The sequence below is a fragment of the Lucilia sericata genome, unplaced genomic scaffold (assembly GCF_015586225.1).
Source record: "Lucilia sericata isolate MDLA Ls3-8-SP2 unplaced genomic scaffold, ASM1558622v1 Contig001442F_arrow, whole genome shotgun sequence".
Taxonomy (NCBI): domain Eukaryota; kingdom Metazoa; phylum Arthropoda; class Insecta; order Diptera; family Calliphoridae; genus Lucilia; species Lucilia sericata.
In genome coordinates this window covers 8,220-27,383 of record NW_023995374.1, presented here as the reverse complement: position 1 = coordinate 27,383, position 19,164 = coordinate 8,220, and the positions used below count along the sequence as shown (strand labels likewise).

Below are 19,164 nucleotides of genomic sequence, written 5' to 3'. Positions count from 1 at the left end.
CGGTTGAGAATGTATTGACAAATCGGCTGACTAATCAATTGACTAAGTTTGTCAACTTATTTATCGACTAGTCTAAGGATTACACCATGAACCAGGCTATTGACTAGAGTAAGGACCAGTTTAAGAACAAGTCCAACTGGTCTAAGGATTACTTCAAGGACCAGTCTATTGACTAGACTAAGGACCAGTTTATGAACTGGTCCGTTAACTATTTTATGGAATAGTCTGTTGACTAGTCTATGAATTAGGCAATTGATCAGGCTGTTAACTCGTCTATTGACTAATCTGTTGACTAGCATTTGACTATAGTATAAATACTAGTGTATTTACTAGTCCTTTTACTAATCTACAGACTAGTCTAAGCATAAGTCGGTTGACTATACTGTGGACTAGTCAGTGGACCAGTTTATTTACCAGACTGTCGACTTATTTATTGACTAGTCTGTGAAGTAGTATTTAGCTTGTTTATTGATTTGTCCATTTACTGGACTTATTATCAATCTAAAGACTAGTCTTTTGACTAGGATATTGCTTAGTCTAAGGATTGCACTATTCACTAGTTTATGGATCAAACAATAGACTATTATGTGGACTAGTCTCTGGATTCATTGAATAGTCTAAGGACTAGTATATTAAGTAGTCTAGGGCCAAGTTTATTGAGTATTCTAAGGACTAGTACCTGGACTTATTTATTGATTAGTTTATGGACTTTTCTATAGATTTGTCTTATTTATTGAATATACTGTGGACTTGTCTTTTGACTAGTCCACGGATTAGTCTAAAGTCTGGTCTGTTGACATTTATTTAAAAGCTGCTTTAACAATAAACTGAGTGAAAATTTGGTCGAAATTATCCGACCGATCCTCATAAAATATCGTGAGGTCTTTTCGTTTGGGCCTTATTGTGCTTTCATTACATAGACTGACTGATACACGATTATAGCTTGATTGTCTGTGAATCTTATAAGGATCTAGAGTAGGTGTATCACCAATATTTCAATGTGTTACAATCCTAATGACAAAATCTAAATACGCCCATCTTTTTGTTAGTTCATATAATGAGATACAAATACTTTAAAGGTAGATATATTTTAAAGATTCAATTCATGTAGGTGAATCGTAAATACTGCTCTTATTATGAATATTTATAATATAAAAGCTTTTTTTTCAAATTATGAACATTTTAGAGCTTTTTATTTAATTCTCTATTTAAATGCCAACATTTTAGAGATACAATTTATTTTTATATTCTCTTTCGTTCTCCCACAAAAATGATAAGAATTATCAAAACTAAATATGACATAAAATCTCGTAATATACAAATTATTGCAGCTTAAATGCTTTATTGCAAATTAGCTTAATATTAAGAGAAGGTAGTTAGTTTTTTAGTATAAAAACTTTAGCTAAAACAAAACTATTGTTTATAAGTTATAAACAACTCAAAGTAAACGGTAGTACCTACTAAACTTATACTTAATAAGTCCCTTAAAATGAGTATTTACAATGAAGATGAACTAGTACCGCCCTCCTGGATAGATCAAGAATTTTTAGAAAAAGTTCTAAAACAATATGAAAATAATAATGATATTAATGTAAGTACTATAATTAATATTTAAAAAAAATGCTTAGTAATTGTTAACAATTTAATTAAATTTTTGTAGATAACAAATTTTGCTATAAGCCCGGCTAGTATGAAAGGGGATCATTATGCCAGTATAATGTTTAGATGCAAAGTCTCTTACTGCAGGGATAATTCGGGGAATATTAAGAAAAAATCTTTGATTTTAAAAACTTTGCCCATGGAAGATGGTCGGAAACGTGATATGTTAAAAGAATCAAGTTTATTTGAAACTGAAATCAATATGTATACCGAAGCTTTACCAAAAATTGAGAAAATTTTGGCAGATTGTGGAGAACCCACTAAACTGGCGGCAGAGTAAGTAGTGTGTAAATGATAAGAACTGTTTGATTTCATAAGTTATAGAAATATGTGAGCTTTAAGCTTTATAATTTTAAACTTTAAAATTCCGTTGAGGTAGATCAGTAATGGTGTTTTTATACCTAATATTAAAAGATCTAATACCTTGAAATAATAATGGTAATAAATTCGCAAAATATTATATATTCTAAGTTCTTATTTGAATCTAAAAATGATCTATATATATTTATCTACACTTTGAAAGCGCAATAAAACGATGTTTTATCTTCTTTCCATTTTATACAGAATCATCTACCACTCCCTAGAACCCCATAAAGTATTAATTTTCGAAGATCTCTGTGAACAAGGTTACGATGCATTACGTGATCGTTATCTAACCGAAGATGAAATTAAAATGATTTATCGTAAAATTGCAAAATTGCATGCAGTCAGCTATATGTTGGGTCGTACGTCGGAACATGAATGTGTAACTAAATACGAAGAAGGTATTTTTTGCAATTCCACTATAATGGCCATGGATATAATGTCGAGTGGTATAAAAAATTTTATAAATTTACTAACACAACACAAAGAATTTGAGATATATTTGGAAAAGATCAAAATAATGGAACCGGAAATAACCCAAAACTGTAAAGATCTCTATAATGCCTATAAACTGAAGAAGAATCCAAGCGATATATTGGTTTTAAATCATGGTGATTTTCATATGAAAAATCTTATGTTTAAATTTAATTCCAAAAAGCAAATCGAAGATGTTATCATGGTAGACTATCAGATTAGCTGTTATGCTCCAAACAATATTGATTTGACTTATTCGCAATATATGTTACTGAGTCCGGAATTACGTTTAAGACGTAACGAACTGATGTATCATTACTATTTTGAGGAATTTTTAAGTGTCTTAAAGAAAATTCAATTCCAAGGTGAATTACCACGTTATTCTGATTTTCAAATATCAAATCTTAAATATAGACATTTTGGTGAGTATTGGATAAGGATTTGTTGTAACATAATATTTGAAAGGTAATTTTAATATTTCAGTGGTATTTTTGTTGGTTACATTCTTCCTCTTGTACGTGCCATATTAGTTCAATCTCCGGATCAGCTTAAAGATGTTGAAACCGCCCAGTTTGTTGAAAGTCCCGAAATGGCTGCTACTGTCTATCAGCTTCCGGAGTTTATAGATGACTACGTCGTTTATTGCCGAGTTTGTTAATTGATGGTTATTTGGATTAAACTAAAGTGTTTGTAAAATATGAAAATATTTGTTGGAAATAATTTTTATAAGATTTGGTTTAACTCTTTTAGGGTTATATATATATATGGATGAATGGATGGATATAAAATTAACGAACGAACGAACGAACGAAAACGAAACGAACGAACGAACGAACGAACGAACGAACGAACGAACGAACGAAGGAACGAACGAACGAACGAACGAACGAACGAACGAAACGAACGAACGAACGAACGAACGAACGAACGAACGAAACGAAACGAACGAACGAACGAACGAAACGAACGAACGAACGAACGAACGAACGAACGAACGAACGAACGAACGAAACGAACGAACGAACGAACGAACGAACGAACGACCGAACGAAACGAACGAACGAACGAACAACACGAACGAACGAACTAAAAACGAACGAACTAACGAACGAACGAACGAAAGAACGAACGAACGAACGAAGAACTAACGAAAGACGAACAAAACTAACGAACTAAGAAACGAACGAACTAACGAACGAACGAACTAACTAACAACTAACTAACTAACTAACTAACTAAAAACGAAACGAACTAACTAACTAACTAAAACGAACTAACTAACGAACGAACTAACTAACTAACTAACTAACTAACTACTAACTAACTAACTAACTACTAACTAACTAACTAACTAACTAACTAACTAACTAACTAACTAAACTAACTAACTAACTAACTAACTACTAACTAACTAACTAACTAACTACACTAACTAACTAACTAACTAACTAACTAACTACTACTAACTAACTAACTAACTAACTAACTAACTAACTACGAACTAACTAACTAACTAACTAACTACTAACTAACTAACTAACTAACTAACTAACTAACTAACTAACTACTAACTAACTAACTAACTAACTAACTAACTAACTACTAACTAACTAACTAACTAACTAACCAACTAACTAAATACTCAGATTAGATCCTGGAGAAGTAAATTTTAACTGATAGACTAATCCATTCATTGTTTTTATGTTAGTCTATCCTGAAAATAGTTATATACAGACTGATTTGTCAATAGACTAGCCCATTGACTAGACTAAACACTAGCCAATAGAACAAACTTTATACTAGTCTGTCTATAGTAAATTTAGTACCATTTTAAATGTTTTAGGAGTAAAAGTGTTTCTTCCGGTGATCGTAGGAGTTAAGGGAGTATTGTTTTGTTTTTGAGCAAAAAGTAGTCTACAGACAATAAAAACAGAAAACTTTCGAAAACAAAATGTCAATGATAAGAAGTAAGTACTTACATATATGTCATCTCTACATTCCTTCTAAGAAGGTAGTACTTAGTCATTGAAAACTAAGTTCTTGAGTGAGTACAAGGCATTACCATGTTTTTGCTAGGTATTCAATACTCGATTAATAAAAAATTTTTAAATATACATACTATACGTTTTTTCGTTACACGTTTTTTTCTGTGCTATTCAACTATATAAATGACTTGCGAAAAAAGTATAAGATTTTTGAAATGTAATTTTGAAATTTCTCTATTTCGCTATCTTCTTTTTATGCTCTGTCACTAAACAGTGAAAAGTTGCCAGATATATTAGAGATAAAGTTTCAAAATCTAACAAGTATATGATAGAATTTCCACAACAAACATTCTAAACAAATATTCTAATACACTCTCTCTGTATATTCAAATATGCTGCGTCATAAATAATATATCAAACTACTACGTAGTTGTAGCAAGTATAATTATCGCATTTGCTTGTCACTACACTAGAGATAAACATATTTGATAGACAAAATTTTGAACTGCTGTCGTGAATACATATGTCTGGTATAAAAGCTTTAGCTTTTTGTAAATTATTGTTTATACAAATTAATTCAGTTCTAATTAAACTGCAGCAGTGGAAATAACAATATTTCTATGTTCTTACGATGAGTCTTTATAATGAAGATGAATTAGTGGCTCCATCATGGATTAATCAAGAGTTTTTCGAAACCGTTCTACAGAAATATGAAAATAATGAAGATATTAAAGTGAGTTAAAGTGTTGTTATCAGTACATACTTGAAATTATCTTTGATAATATTTAATTAAATTATTATAAATTGTGAAGTTTATAACAATTAAAAAATTGTAATTTTACTACGTTTCAGATAAACAACCTTGATATAAGCCCTGCTAGCATGAAGGGTGATCATTATGCCAGTATTATGTTTAGATGTAAACTTAACTATAGTATTGCTAATTGCTCTGAGTCTAAACATAAATCCTTTGTTTTAAAAACCTTGCCCGATGAAGGCAATAAAGCCATGTTGCAGCAATCAAAAGTATTTGAAACTGAAATCAGTATGTATACAGAGGCATTGCCGAAAATTGAGAAAATTTTAGCTGAATGTGGAGAACCCACTAAATTGGCGGCAGAGTAAGTAGTCGTAAAAGAAAAAAAATTAATTGTTGGGTTAGTCTATGAACCGGTCAATAGGTCACAGACTGTCCATGGGGTAGTCCATAGACTAGTCTATAGATTAGTCTATAGACAAGTTAATAGACTATTGACTAGTCTATAGACCAGTCCATAAAATAGTCAATAGATTGGTTTATAGACTACTCCATAGACTAGACAATATACTACACCATAGACTAGACAATAGACTAGACAATAGACTAGCCCATAGACTAGACAATAGACTACTCCATAGATTGGACAATATACTAGTTCATAGACTAGACAATGGACTAGTCCATAGACTAGACAATAGACTAGTCCATAGACTAGACAATCGACTAGTCTATATACTACTTCATATACTAGACAATAGACTAGACAATTGACTAGTCCATTGACTATTCAATAGACTAGACAATAGACTAGTCCATTGACTATTCAATAGACTAGTAAATAGACTAGTCAATAGATTAGTCCATAGAGTAGTGCATAGACTAGTTAATAGATTAGTCCATAGACAAGTTAATAGGCTTTTGACTAGTGTATAGACTAGTACATAGACAAGTCCATAAAATAGTCAATAGATTGGTTTATAGACTAGTACATAAACTAGACAATAGACTACTCCATAGATTAGACAATATACTAGTTCATAGACTAGTAAATAGCCTAGTCAATAGACTGGACTAGTCCATAGACTAGACAATAGACTAGTCAATAGACTAGTCCATAGACTAGTAAATAGCCTAGTCAATAGACTGGTCTATGAACTGGTCAATAGACTAGTACATAGACTAGTTCATAGACTAGCCAACAGACTAGTCAACAAGACTAGTCAATAGACTAGTCCATACACTAGTCAATAGACTAGTCCATAGGCTAGTCAATAGACTAGTCCATAGACTAGTCAATAGACTAGTCCATAGACTAGTCAATAGACTAGTCAATAGACTAGCCCATAGGCTATTCAATAGACTAGTCCATAGACTAGTCCATAAACTAGCCAATAGACTAGTCCATACACTAGCCAATAGACTAGTCCATAGACTAGCTAATAGACTAGTCCATAGACTAGCCAATAGACTAGTCCATAGAATAGCCAATAGACAAGTCCATAGACTAGCCAATAGACTAGTCCATAGAATAGCCTATAGACTAGTCCATAGACTAGCCAATACACTAGTCCATAGAATAGCCAATAGACTAGTCCATAGACTAGCCAACAGGCTAGTCCGTAGACTATTCACAGACTAATCTATGACTAGTCAATATACTAGTCAATAGTCTCAATAGTCAATAGCATAGTCAGTAGACTAGTCCATAGATTAGTCAGTTGACTAGTCCGTAGACTAGTCAATATTCTATTCAATAGTCTAGTCAATAGACTAGTCAACATAACTAGTCAATAGACTAGTTCATAGCCTAGTCAATAGACAAGTTCGTAACCTATTCAAGAGACTTGTTCATAGCCTAGTCATTAGACTAGTTCATAGCTATAGGACTTGTCAGAAATTTCATCAAGTCCTATTAAAATTCCCAATTTTATTTACTTTTACTTCCAGAATTATTTATCATTCCCAACAGCCACGTAAAGTAATAATTTTCGAAGATCTCTGTGAGACCGGCTACGATACGTTACGTACACGTTATCTCACCCAAGAAGAACTACACATGATCTATCGTAAAGTAGCCAAATTACATGCAGTCAGTTTTATGTTGGGTCAAAGCGAGGAGGATCATGTCAGTGTTACCAAATACGAAGAGGGTATATTTAGTAGTTCTGCAATCATGGAAATGGATTTTATGTCGGGGGGTATATTTAAATTTATCGAAATGCTATCGCAGCATAAAGAACTCAAGGTGTATTTGGATAAAGTAAAAGCTATGCAACCGGATATGCATGCAAGATGTAAAGCTCTCTATAATGCCTACAAATTGAATAAGACCCAAAAAGAGATATTTGTTTTAAATCATGGAGATTTTCATATGAAAAATCTTATGTTTAAATTTAACAGCGAACAGCAGGCGGAAGATTTGATAATGGTCGATTATCAGATTTGTTGTTTTGCTCCCTTGAGTATTGATTTGATTTATTCGCAATATATGATGATGAGTCCGGAGTTTCGTTTACGCCGAAATGAATTTATGCAGTATTATTTTACAGAATTTATACGAGTGCTAAAGAAAATTAATTACGAGGGTGAATTGCCAAAGTATTCGGATTTTCAAATTGCCAATCTACGTTATAGACATTTTGGTGAGTTTTTCGATTTTCCATTTTTAAAATATTTTTTACTTATTTAAATTATTTTTTAGCTTTATTTTTACTGTCCACATTTTTGCCTTTAAATCATGTCGTACAATCTGCCACCGAGGATGAATTAAAGGATATGAATATTTCGGAATATATTGAAAATACTGATACGATTGCTTCCACCTATGGACATCCGGGTTATATTAAGGAATTACAGCAACTTTTACCTAGTTTACTGATTGAGGGTTATTTAGATTAAAAAAATCTTTTTAGATGTGATAGTTATTTTTTCTTAGTACAATAAATTCCGTAAAAATTTCAATAAATAGTGAGTATTTTAAACTAAAAAAGTTAATTACGAGATTATAATACCTTACGCCAGCTATGAATAGATTTAGAGCTGGTATAAGTAAAAAGCGCTCTTTTGTTTTCACAGAAATCTGTCAGAGAACTTATTTGTCACACTATGAAACATATTGCCACTGATTTAAAGCAGAGATTGTAATTAATTGAAAATCTTTTGGTGCAGGTTACAGAGTTGTTCTGAGTTTCGGATGTTTCTATAGTCTTAACTATATACTAGACTATAGTCCAGTCTAAAGTCCAGTCTATATTCTAGACAATATATATTCAAGACTACAGACAGTGAAGACTATAGACTGGACTATAGTGAAGACTTTAGACCAGACTATAGTGAAGACTATAGACTGGACTATAGCCAAGACTATAGACTGTTCTATAGTCAAGGCTATAGACTGTTTTATAGTCAAGACTATAGATACTTCTATAGTCAAGAATATAGACTGTTCTATAGTCAGGACTATGGACTGTTCTATAGTCAAGACTCTTTAGTCAAGACTATAGACTGTTCTAGTCTATAGTCTAGTCTATAGTCTAGTCTAGTCTAGTCTAGTCTATAGTCTAGTCTATAGTCTAGTCTATAGTCTAGTCTATAGTCTAGTCTATAGTCTAGTCTAGTCTATAGTCTAGTCTATAGTCTAGTCTATAGTCTAGTCTATAGTCTAGTCTATAGTCTAGTCTATAGTCTAGTCTATAGTCTAGTCTATAGTCTAGTCTATAGTCTAGTCTATAGTCTAGTCTATAGTCTAGTCTATAGTCTAGTCTATAGTCTAGTCTATAGTCTAGTCTATAGTCTAGTCTATAGTCTAGTCTATAGTCTAGTCTATAGTCTAGTCTATAGTCTAGTCTATAGTCTAGTCTATAGTCTAGTCTATAGTCTAGTCTATAGTCTAGTCTATAGTCTAGTCTATAGTCTAGTCTATAGTCTAGTCTATAGTCTAGTCTATAGTCTAGTCTATAGTCTAGTCTATAGTCTAGTCTATAGTCTAGTCTATAGTCTAGTCTATAGTCTAGTCTATAGTCTAGTCTATAGTCTAGTCTATAGTCTAGTCTATAGTCTAGTCTATAGTCTAGTCTATAGTCTAGTCTATAGTCTAGTCTATAGTCTAGTCTATAGTCTAGTCTATAGTCTAGTCTATAGTCTATAGTCTAGTCTAAGTATCTAGTCTATAGTCTAGTCTATAGTCTAGTCTATAGTCTAGTCTATAGTCTAGTCTAGAGTCTAGTCTATAGTCTAGTCTATAGTCTTAGTCTATAGTCCTAGTCTATAGTCTAGGTCTATAGTCTAGTGTCTAGAGTCTAGTCTATAGTCTAGTCTATAGTCCTAGTCTATAGTCCTAGTCTATAGTCTAGTCTATAGTCTAGTCTATAGTCTAGTCTATAGTCTAGTCTATAGTTCTTAGTCTATGTATATCTATAGTTAGTCTATAGTCTAGTCTAAGTAAGTCTATAGTCTATAGTCTATAGTCTAGTCTATCGTCTCTATTCTATAGTCTAGTCTATAGTATTTGTCTATAGTCTATAGTCTTAGTCTAGTCTATAGTCTATCTTAGTCAGTCTATAGTCTGTCTATGTCTAGTTATAGTCTAGTCTATATTCTAGTTATAGGCTAGTCTATAGCTAGTCTATAGTCTAGTCTATAGTCTAGTCTATAGTCTAGTCTATAGTCTAGTCTATAGTCTAGTCTATAGTCTAGTCTATAGTCTAGTCTATAGTCTAGTCTATAGTCTAGTCTATAGTCTAGTCTATAGTCTAGTCTATAGTCTAGTCTATAGTCTAGTCTAGTCTATAGTCTAGTCTATAGTCTAGTCTATAGTCTAGTCTATAGTCTAGTCTATAGTCTAGTCTATAGTCTAGTCTATAGTCTAGTCTATAGTCTAGTCTATAGTCTAGTCTATAGTCTAGTCTATAGTCTAGTCTATAGTCTAGTCTATAGTCTAGTCTATAGTCTAGTCTAGTCTATAGTCTAGTCTATAGTCTAGTCTATAGTCTAGTCTATAGTCTAGTCTATAGTCTAGTCTATATAGTCTAGTCTATAGTCTAGTCTATAGTCTAGTCTATAGTCTATAGTCTAGTCTATAGTCTATAGTCTAGTCTATAGTCTATAGTCTAGTCTATAGTCTATAGTCTAGTCTATAGTCTAGTCTATAGTCTAGTCTATAGTCTAGTCTATAGTCTAGTCTATAGTCTAGTCTATAGTCTAGTCTATAGTCTAGTCTATAGTCTAGTCTATAGTCTAGTCTATAGTCTAGTCTATAGTCTAGTCTATAGTCTAGTCTATAGTCTAGTCTATAGTCTAGTCTATAGTCTAGTCTATAGTCTAGTCTATAGTCTAGTCTATAGTCTAGTCTATAGTCTAGTCTATAGTCTAGTCTATAGTCTAGTCTATAGTCTAGTCTATAGTCTAGTCTATAGTCTAGTCTATAGTCTAGTCTATAGTCTAGTCTATAGTCTAGTCTAGAGTCTAGTCTATAGTCTAGTCTATAGTCTAGTCTAGAGTCTAGTCTATAGTCTAGTCTATAGTCTAGTCTAGAGTCTAGTCTATAGTCTAGTCTATAGTCTAGTCTATAGTCTAGTCTATAGTCTAGTCTATAGTCTAGTCTATAGTCTAGTCTATAGTCTAGTCTATAGTCTAGTCTACAGTCTAGTCTATAGTCTAGTCTATAGTCTAGTCTATAGTCTAGTCTATAGTCTAGTCTATAGTCTAGTCTATATAGTCTCGTCTAGAGTCTAGTCTAGAGTCTGGTCTATAGTCTATAGTCAGCGGAAAATTAGTTTATTACTTCAAAACCTGAAAAGAACTATTTTTGTTATAAGCCTGCAGAGAGCTCCTAATCTCGACTAAAGGAATACGAACGATAAACAATATGTTAAACGACAACACAGTCAAGATTATCCGAGAGCTCTTGATATTGTCTGTGAATACGAATGAAAAATATTATAATTTAAAAACACTACAAGGTTAAATTACAAATATAGGAAGAACCCCCGAATGCTTAGCGTCAGTAATCTAAAATCGGTTAACTACTGGGGAAAGTATGGAGTTAAATTCTGTACTTTATAATATATTGTTTGTTTTATGATTATTAATTCAGTTTGTATAACAACATCGTAAAAATTTCGTTTCAATTAATGTTATTATTATAATTGACAGATGTAGGGTATGTTTAAGGGGATATATCTGACTATATTCTCTTCCCAATAAGCACTCAAAACATTAAAATTCAAGTGCTTGTGTTTTAATTGGAATTCAACTTGAATTCCAGCTTATTTTTCAAATATTTTTCAAGTAAAAAAATGTTTGAACTATTTTAAAGTTTTATTCAAACTTAATTTTTATTGTCAAAAAAAAATTGGTAATTTTGTGATTTTCCAAGATTTAAGCCGGGAAATCAAAAAATAATTAATAAAATATAGTAAGAAAATATAGATTAAATTATTATAGTAAGTGTCATGGTAAGAAAAAATAAATTAAATGCAGAAAAAATTGTTGCATTGTTTACTGAACGCTCGCAAGGCAACGACTCGACTCAAAATTTGCAAGTTAATCAAAATGTAAGTAATCTACCTCAAAATGATACGATTTTTCAAGACAACACCGTCAACAATCAAATTGGTCAACGAAGTAATGAATTGAAAATTAATTTAGCTAAATGGGCAATATTCTTTAATATATCGAATATTGCAGTAAATAACCTTTTGTATATTCTAAAAGATCATGTTGATGGCTTACCATCCGACTCACGTTCTTTAAAACATACAGTTTTTTAAAACATACAAAGCCTCAGTGGTCGAAAAAATTGGTACAGGGGAGTTAATGTTTTACGGTGTAAGAGAACTCTGTTAAATTTTCTACTTAAAAACAAGGCAGCTCCCCAAAATCTTGAATTAAACATCAATATTGACGGATTACCCCTTTCAAAAAGCTCCAACAGCCAAATTTGGCCAATTTTGGTAAATATTCATGGCTATAAAGACCTATATGCTGTAGCAGCCTTTTGCGGATATCGAAAACCTCCAACATCTGACATGTTAATGCAAAAATTTTCTAAAGAAATTAAAGAAATTGAGCTAAATGGGGTGAGATTTCAGGGAATTACATACCAAGTAAAATGTAGAGCTTTTATTTGTGATGCTCCTGCCCGTGCATTCCTGATTGGAATAAAAGGACATACGCGATATCACAGCTGCCCAAAATGTACTCAAAAGGGTTCTTATGTAAACCACAAAATGTAATATTTTGTTGTTAACATAATTTTGTGTTACATAAATATATGAAAAAATAAATACATATGTTGAAATAATTTAAATATTAAAAAATCAAGTTAATTTTATTAAGGAATTTAGTAGAATGGCATTAAAAATGCTTGAATAAAACTGTTTTGTTTTACTTGAATTACCTTATACTTCAAAGGTTTGAATTAAGCTGTATTTCAAAGATGGAATTCAAGCATTTTTTCTATTTGAATTATAATTTAATTCAAGCCTTGAATTAAAGTGTAATAATACTGTAATGTTCGACTTGAATTCAAGTTTCCTTTTCACTGGAGAATGCTATTGAATTAAAGTGTAATGCAAGTGTATTTCAACCCTTGAAATTTGAATGTTTGACTGGAATTAAATTTGATTTACACTTGAATTCCAGCAAAAATGCTTATTGGGTTATTTGTAAACAAATAATGACGTCATAACAATAATCATAATAATTACTGTGGGGTAGACATGTATCGTATACAAACACAATTGTTGATACAATAAACAAATCAAAAAAAGCTCCCAAAAATTAAATTAAGCTTTTATTTTTAGTTCTCTTAAAGCACAAAGAGAGCGTTTATTCTGTTAATTACTTAAACAATTAATTATACAGAACATAGAGGAACAGAAACTCTGCTGTCAAAAACTTAAAACTTTTGTCAAAAGCGTTAATACCTGAGCAGGTATTATTAAAAAAACTATTTTAAAACAAAAACAACACATTTATGTGTAATTTTAAAAGCTTTTTATGCTTGAGCTTTTTCTGAGTTTCAGTTCTAAGTTTCTATACAACTAATAACAAAAAATTAGTATTTGTAAAAACATTATTTTATCAGTCTGACAAAGAATTCTCTAAATACCGGTGTACGAAACGCATATAAAGAATAATTTTTAATTAATTGATAGTAATTTTTAATAAAAAAAACCAGTAAACTTTATATTAAAATGAGTATCTATAATGAAGACGAATTGGTGGCTCCAGAATGGATAAATAAAGATTTCTTGAAAGATGTTTTACAACAATACTATAAAAATGATAAAACTATAAAGGTGTGTTAATAAATTCTATTAAAAATTAGAAATTTTAATCTTGTTTCAAAAATTTTATTTAGATTATAGATTTCAACTTAAGTCCCGCCTGTGTTAAAGGTGATCATTATGCCAGTGTTATGTTTAGATGTAAACTTAACTATGTTGAGGATCAGTGTAGTGAAAACAAACAAAAAACTTTTATAATTAAAACTTTACCCATGGAAGAGGGTATGAAACGGGAAATGTTGATGACAGCAAAATTATTTGAGACTGAAATTGAAATGTATAGTAAAACATTGCCGAAAATTGAGAGAATTTTAGCTGAATGTGGTGAGGCGACAAAATTATCGGCAGAGTAAGTAAGAGTGATTAAGAGAAAGAGAGAGAAAGCTTTAAAAGTTTATTATACCCTACACCACTTTAGTGGGGAGGGTATATTGGATTTGTGCTGATGTTTGTAACATACAAAAATATTCGTCCTAGACCCACCTTAAAGTATACCAATCGGCTTAGAATCGTTTTCTGAGTCGATTAAGCTATGTCCGTCCGTCCGTCCGTCCGTCTGGCTGGCTGGCTGGCTGGCTGTCCATGTAAACCTTGTGCGCAAGGTACAGGTCGCAATTTTCAAGATAATTGGATGAAATTTGGCACGCACGTTTTGTTTGACCTAAGGACGAAGCCTATTGAAAATGGTTAAAATCGGTCCATTATTTCACCTAGCCCCCATAGAACAGAACCCCCCGAAAAGGGCTTCTGAGCTCATAATTATGTTAAATATACAGATATATCGGTAAAATACGGCACAACTAAGTTTTATAGAAGTCTTGATGACCCTGCCAAATTTCATAAAGATCGGGCCACATTTGACCCTAGCTCCCATACAAAGTCCCCTTCAGAAAATTACTTGAATGTCCCAAATTAGCTTATAAACACAAATATCGCGATGAAATTCAGCACAATAAAATATTATGTCAATATAAATATATTCAAAAAATTTTATCGGGCTTGGTCCATATTTGCCCCTAGCCCCCATATAAAACCTCTTTCAGAAAATTAGTTTTTCATCCATAAATTGCTTAAATGTATCGGAACAAGGGAATATTGAAGATAAAAGCTTTATTATGAAAAATAAATCACATTTAATATTCATAACTGGTGTAGGGTATCATATGGTCGGCCCCGCCCGACTATAATTTCTTACTTGTTTTTTATAAAGTTTGAGAACAAAATTGAAATGATCACAGATTGAGTTTACATATTGTGGTGATTATATCAGGTATGGTAAATTTAAATTTTGAAATAGCACAAACTTACAACAGAACAATTGAGAGTGTGCCGAATTTCATATACCCACCATCAAACCGTATGCCGTAAAAGGAATGCTCCCCTATAAACATCAGGGTGATATTTGGAATATGGCTTAAGTCAATTATGGACCGAGCTCTTTTGAACTAACAAAATTTTAATTTTTAAACAAGTAAGAGTGTTGTATTCGGCTATGCCGAATCTTATATACCCACCATCAAATCACTGCCATATAAATAAACTTTGATATTTTGAATATTTTATTATTATATATCGATACTAATGTGAACATCAGGGTAATATTTGAAACAGTTCTCTTAATGTGGGTTTAACTATTGACAGTGAAGATTTCGGATTTGACGGTAGGAAGATTTCAGTTCCTTATTTATTTAAAATTTTATAGTTATACTTATATTTTTAAGCCAGTAATGAACATTAAAGTCATTTTCTTAAAGGGACCTTATACAGGGTTAGGGTTAATTAATAAATTGTGGACCGATCCTCATAAAATATGGTAGAGGGATTTTAGCTTAAAATTAGTTTATGTCGAATAGCATTGGGGTATTCGTATTTTCAGCCAGTTAAAGTAATTTCTTAAGGGGACCTTATATGGGGGGTAAGATTAATTATGAACCGATCACCCTTAAATCTCGTAGAACGATTTTTATTTATACAAATCATATTTATATATAATTTCCAATCAGTAATGAGCGTTGTAGTCATTTTCGGTGGGGTAATTATGGACTGATCCTCGTAAAAATTGGTAGAGAGATTTCGGTTCCTATAGAACTTATCAGTTTCGAATTTCATCGCTGTACTCGCATTTTTAAGCCAGTAATGAGCGTTGATGTATTTTTCTGATGGGGACCTTGAATGGGCTCATTATGGGTCAATTATGGGCCGACCCCCTCAATATTTTGTAGAGAGATGTTAGCTCATAGCTGAGATACTTACTTATGTCAAATTTCTTTGTTATACTCGTATTTTTACGCCAATAATGAGCGTTAAAGTCATTTTCTGAAGGGAACCTTATATGGGGGGTAGGGTCAATTATGGACCGATCCACATAAAATTTGGTAGAAAGGTTTTGGCTAGTATAAAACTTACTTCTGTTAAATTTCATCGCTATAGTCGTATTTTTAATTATTTTTAATTATGGACCGATCCATAAAAAAATTGGTGGAAAGGTTTTGACTCCTAAGATACTAACTTATGCCAAATTTCTTCGCTATACTCGTATTTTTACGCCAATAATGAGTGCTAAATTCATTTTTTGAAGGGGACCTTATATGGGGGGTAGGGTCAATTATGGGCCGATCCACATAAAATTTGGTGGAGAGATATTGGCTTGCATGAAACTTATGTGTGTCGAATTTCATTGCTATATTCGTATTTTTAAGCCAGTAATCAGCTTTTTAGTCATTTTCTAAAGGGGACCTTATATGGGGGGTAGGGCCAATTATGGTCCTATGTCCACCATAATTCAGAATTTTATTTCAGAAGTAAAAAAACTGACCTGTGCGAAATTTTGTGGTATTTGCTTCATAAACAACGAATTTGTGAATGTTTGAAGCTCTTTATACAATATTCCGGGGGGTACATTTGTATGGGGGCTATGTGAAATCGTTGACCGATTTTGCCCATTTTCAATACCAAACATTTCTGATCAATGGAAAATATTTTGGGAAAATTTTATCTTCCTATCTCTATTTTTGTGGACGCTATCGTGCCAACAACAGACAGACGGACAGACGGACGGACATAGCTAGATCGTCTTAGATCGTCCCAGAATATATATACTTTATGGGGTCTGTGAACAATATTTCGATGTGTTACACACGGAATGACAAAATCAATATACCCCCCATCTTTTTTGATGGTGAGTAATTTTCTGAAGAGGACCTTTATATGCGTCAATTATGAACCGATACTCATAAAATTGTGTACAAAGATTTCATTTTGTATAGAACTTGTTTATGTCAAATTTCATCGCAATTCTCGTATATAGTATATTATAGACTATATACTATATATATACTATATTATAGACTATAAACCATAGACTATATACTGTAGACTATATACTATAAACTATATACTATAGACTAGACTATAGACTAGACTACTATGTTGACTACTATGTGGACTACTTATCAAGAGTTTATAATTTAGAAAAAGTACTGAACATATCGTGGGGGTACTGTGGTATTTTTCGATATCAAAAAGTACTGAAAAAAGTACTAAAGCACCGAATTTTCCATGCATGGATTGTATAGTTTTTAACAACTCAAACTTATTTGTAATCATAGCAGTCTGATCTCTGCTATGATCATTTGTCTAGATTCAGAATAATTTTCAACCAATTTCAGAATAATTTATCATTCCCTGCATCCACACAAAGTAATTATCGTAGAAGATCTTTGTGAGTCGGATTACGACACCGTACGTGGACGTTTACCTCACTGAATTGGAAGTTAAAGCTGTTTATTGCAAGCTCGCTAAATTACATGCCGTTAGCCATATGTTGGGCCACAGTGAACAGCATGAATGTGTAACCAAATATCAAGACGGATTATTCAGTTCAACAGCAATAATGTCAAATGATATCATAACCAATGGCGTGAATAAATTTATTGATGTATTAACAAAAAAACCAAGAATTTAAAAAATATTTGGAAAAGCTACAAATAATGCAACCAGATATAATGAACAAATGCCAGGAAACTCTATAGGGCCTATGGAAAAAATAAGGCCTAGAAGATATATTCGTTTTAAATCATGGTGATTTTCATATGAAAATCTTATGTTTAAATTTAATGCTGAAAACAAATTGAAAATTTAATAATGGTGGATTATCAGATCAGCTGTTATGCGCCCTCAAATATTGATTTAACTTATTCTCAGTATATGTTACTTAGTCCTGAATTACGCTTAAGGCGCCATGATTTATTATGCAGTATTTTTTGAGGAATTCTTAAGGATATTAAAGAAAATCAATTTTAAAGGGGAATTGCCGCTATTCCGATTTTCAGATAGCAGCTTTGAAATATAGGCATTTTTGTGAGTAGTTTGTTTTTATAACTTGGACATTTTTTTAAATTATAATTTAATTTCTTTAATCTTTTTAGCCATCTTCCTGCTAGCCACCTTTTTACCCATGGTAATTGCTTTTAGATTTCCTCTGCCGATGATTTAAAGGATATTGATGGTGCCAAATTAATGGAAAATCCCGAAATGATGAGTGCTATTGTTTATCAAATCAAGATTTTATTGATGAAATACGCAAATTTATGCCGATACTTTTAAGTGAAGGATATTTGGATTAAATTGTAGTTTTATTAAGATTAAGAAGTTAATAACAGCATAATAATAATTTGGAATTAAAGCTGATTTGTTCCTATATTTATATTGTTTTCATCTGGGATAACTGTCTATTTCATAATAGAGTGTTATCCAATCTGTTTTGTTTTTATCAACTAGTAATGAAATAATCTGAAGTAACACTTGGAAATTCTTAGATTTTAGGTTGTTGAATCATTAATGTCCCAGGCTAAGGTATAAGCAGGTCCATGAGTACTACTAAAATAAAGCATCGGAAGCAGTGTTGGATTATCTCCTCCAATTGGAACGCATGTAGGTAAAACATACTACGTATATACATGGTATGTATATACATAAGTTAGTAGTTAGTTAGTTAGTTAGTAAGTTAGTTTTAGTTAGTTAGTTAGTTAGTCAGTTAGTTAGTTAGTTAGTTCGTTAGTTAGTTATTTAGTTAGTTAGTTAGTTAGTTTAGTTAGTTAGTTAGTTAGTTAGTTAGTTTAGTTAGTTAGTTAGTTAGTTAGTTAGTTGTTCGTTAGTTAGTTAGTTCGTTAGTTAGTTTAGTTAGTTATTAGTCGTTTAGTTAGTTATTAGTTAGTTCGTTTTTTTCGTTCGTTCGTTCGTTCGTTAGTTCGTTATCGTTCGTTCGTTCGTTCGTTCGTTAGTTCGTTCGTTCGTTCGTTCTTTCGTTCGTTCGTTCGTTCGTTCGTTCGTTCGTTCGTTCGTTCGTTCGTTCTTCGTTCGTTCGTTCGTTCGTTCGTTCGTTTCGTTTCGTTCGTTCGTTCGTTCGTTCGTTCGTTCGTTCTTCGTCGTTCGTTCGTTCGTTCGTTCGTTCGTTCGTTCGTTCGTTCGTTCGTTCGTTCGTTCGTTCGTTCGTTCGTTTCGTTCGTTCGTTTCGTTCTTCGTTCGTTCGTTCGTTCGTTCGTTTTTTCGTTTTTCGTTCGTTCGTTCGTTCGTTCTTCGTTCGTTCGTTCGTTCGTTCGTTCGTTCGTTCGTTCGTTCGTTCCTTCGTTCG

General features: G+C 32.2%; 1 protein-coding gene and 2 pseudogenes across 1 annotated transcript; all 3 read left to right on the top strand.

The window, feature by feature from the left end:
- The first annotated feature begins 1,489 nt into the window (after nt 1–1,489).
- LOC119611397 lies at nt 1,490–3,174 on the top strand (annotated as a pseudogene).
- Nucleotides 3,175–4,809: 1,635 nt separating this feature from the next.
- Nucleotides 4,810–8,202, top strand: LOC119611402. Its single transcript, XM_037966966.1, has 4 exons — nt 4,810–5,214; nt 5,334–5,602; nt 7,189–7,883; nt 7,943–8,202. Exons 1-4 carry the CDS (start codon nt 5,113–5,115, stop codon nt 8,137–8,139), a joined length of 1,263 nt encoding a protein of 420 aa, XP_037822894.1. The 5' UTR covers nt 4,810–5,112; the 3' UTR covers nt 8,140–8,202.
- A 5,121-nt stretch (nt 8,203–13,323) lies between these two features.
- LOC119611394 lies at nt 13,324–18,157 on the top strand (annotated as a pseudogene).
- The last annotated feature ends 1,007 nt before the right edge of the window (nt 18,158–19,164 follow it).

What these genes read in the sequence shown, in the direction of transcription:
- LOC119611402 (XM_037966966.1), top strand. Translation starts at nt 5,113, where the DNA reads ATGAGTCTTTATAATGAAGATGAATTAGTGGCTCCATCATGGATTAAT. An exon ending in AAAATAATGAAGATATTAAA is followed by an intron (nt 5,215 to 5,333) that starts GTGAGTTAAAGT and finishes ACTACGTTTCAG; the next exon opens with ATAAACAACCTTGATATAAG. An exon ending in TCTACGTTATAGACATTTTG is followed by an intron (nt 7,884 to 7,942) that starts GTGAGTTTTTCG and finishes ATTATTTTTTAG; the next exon opens with CTTTATTTTTACTGTCCACA.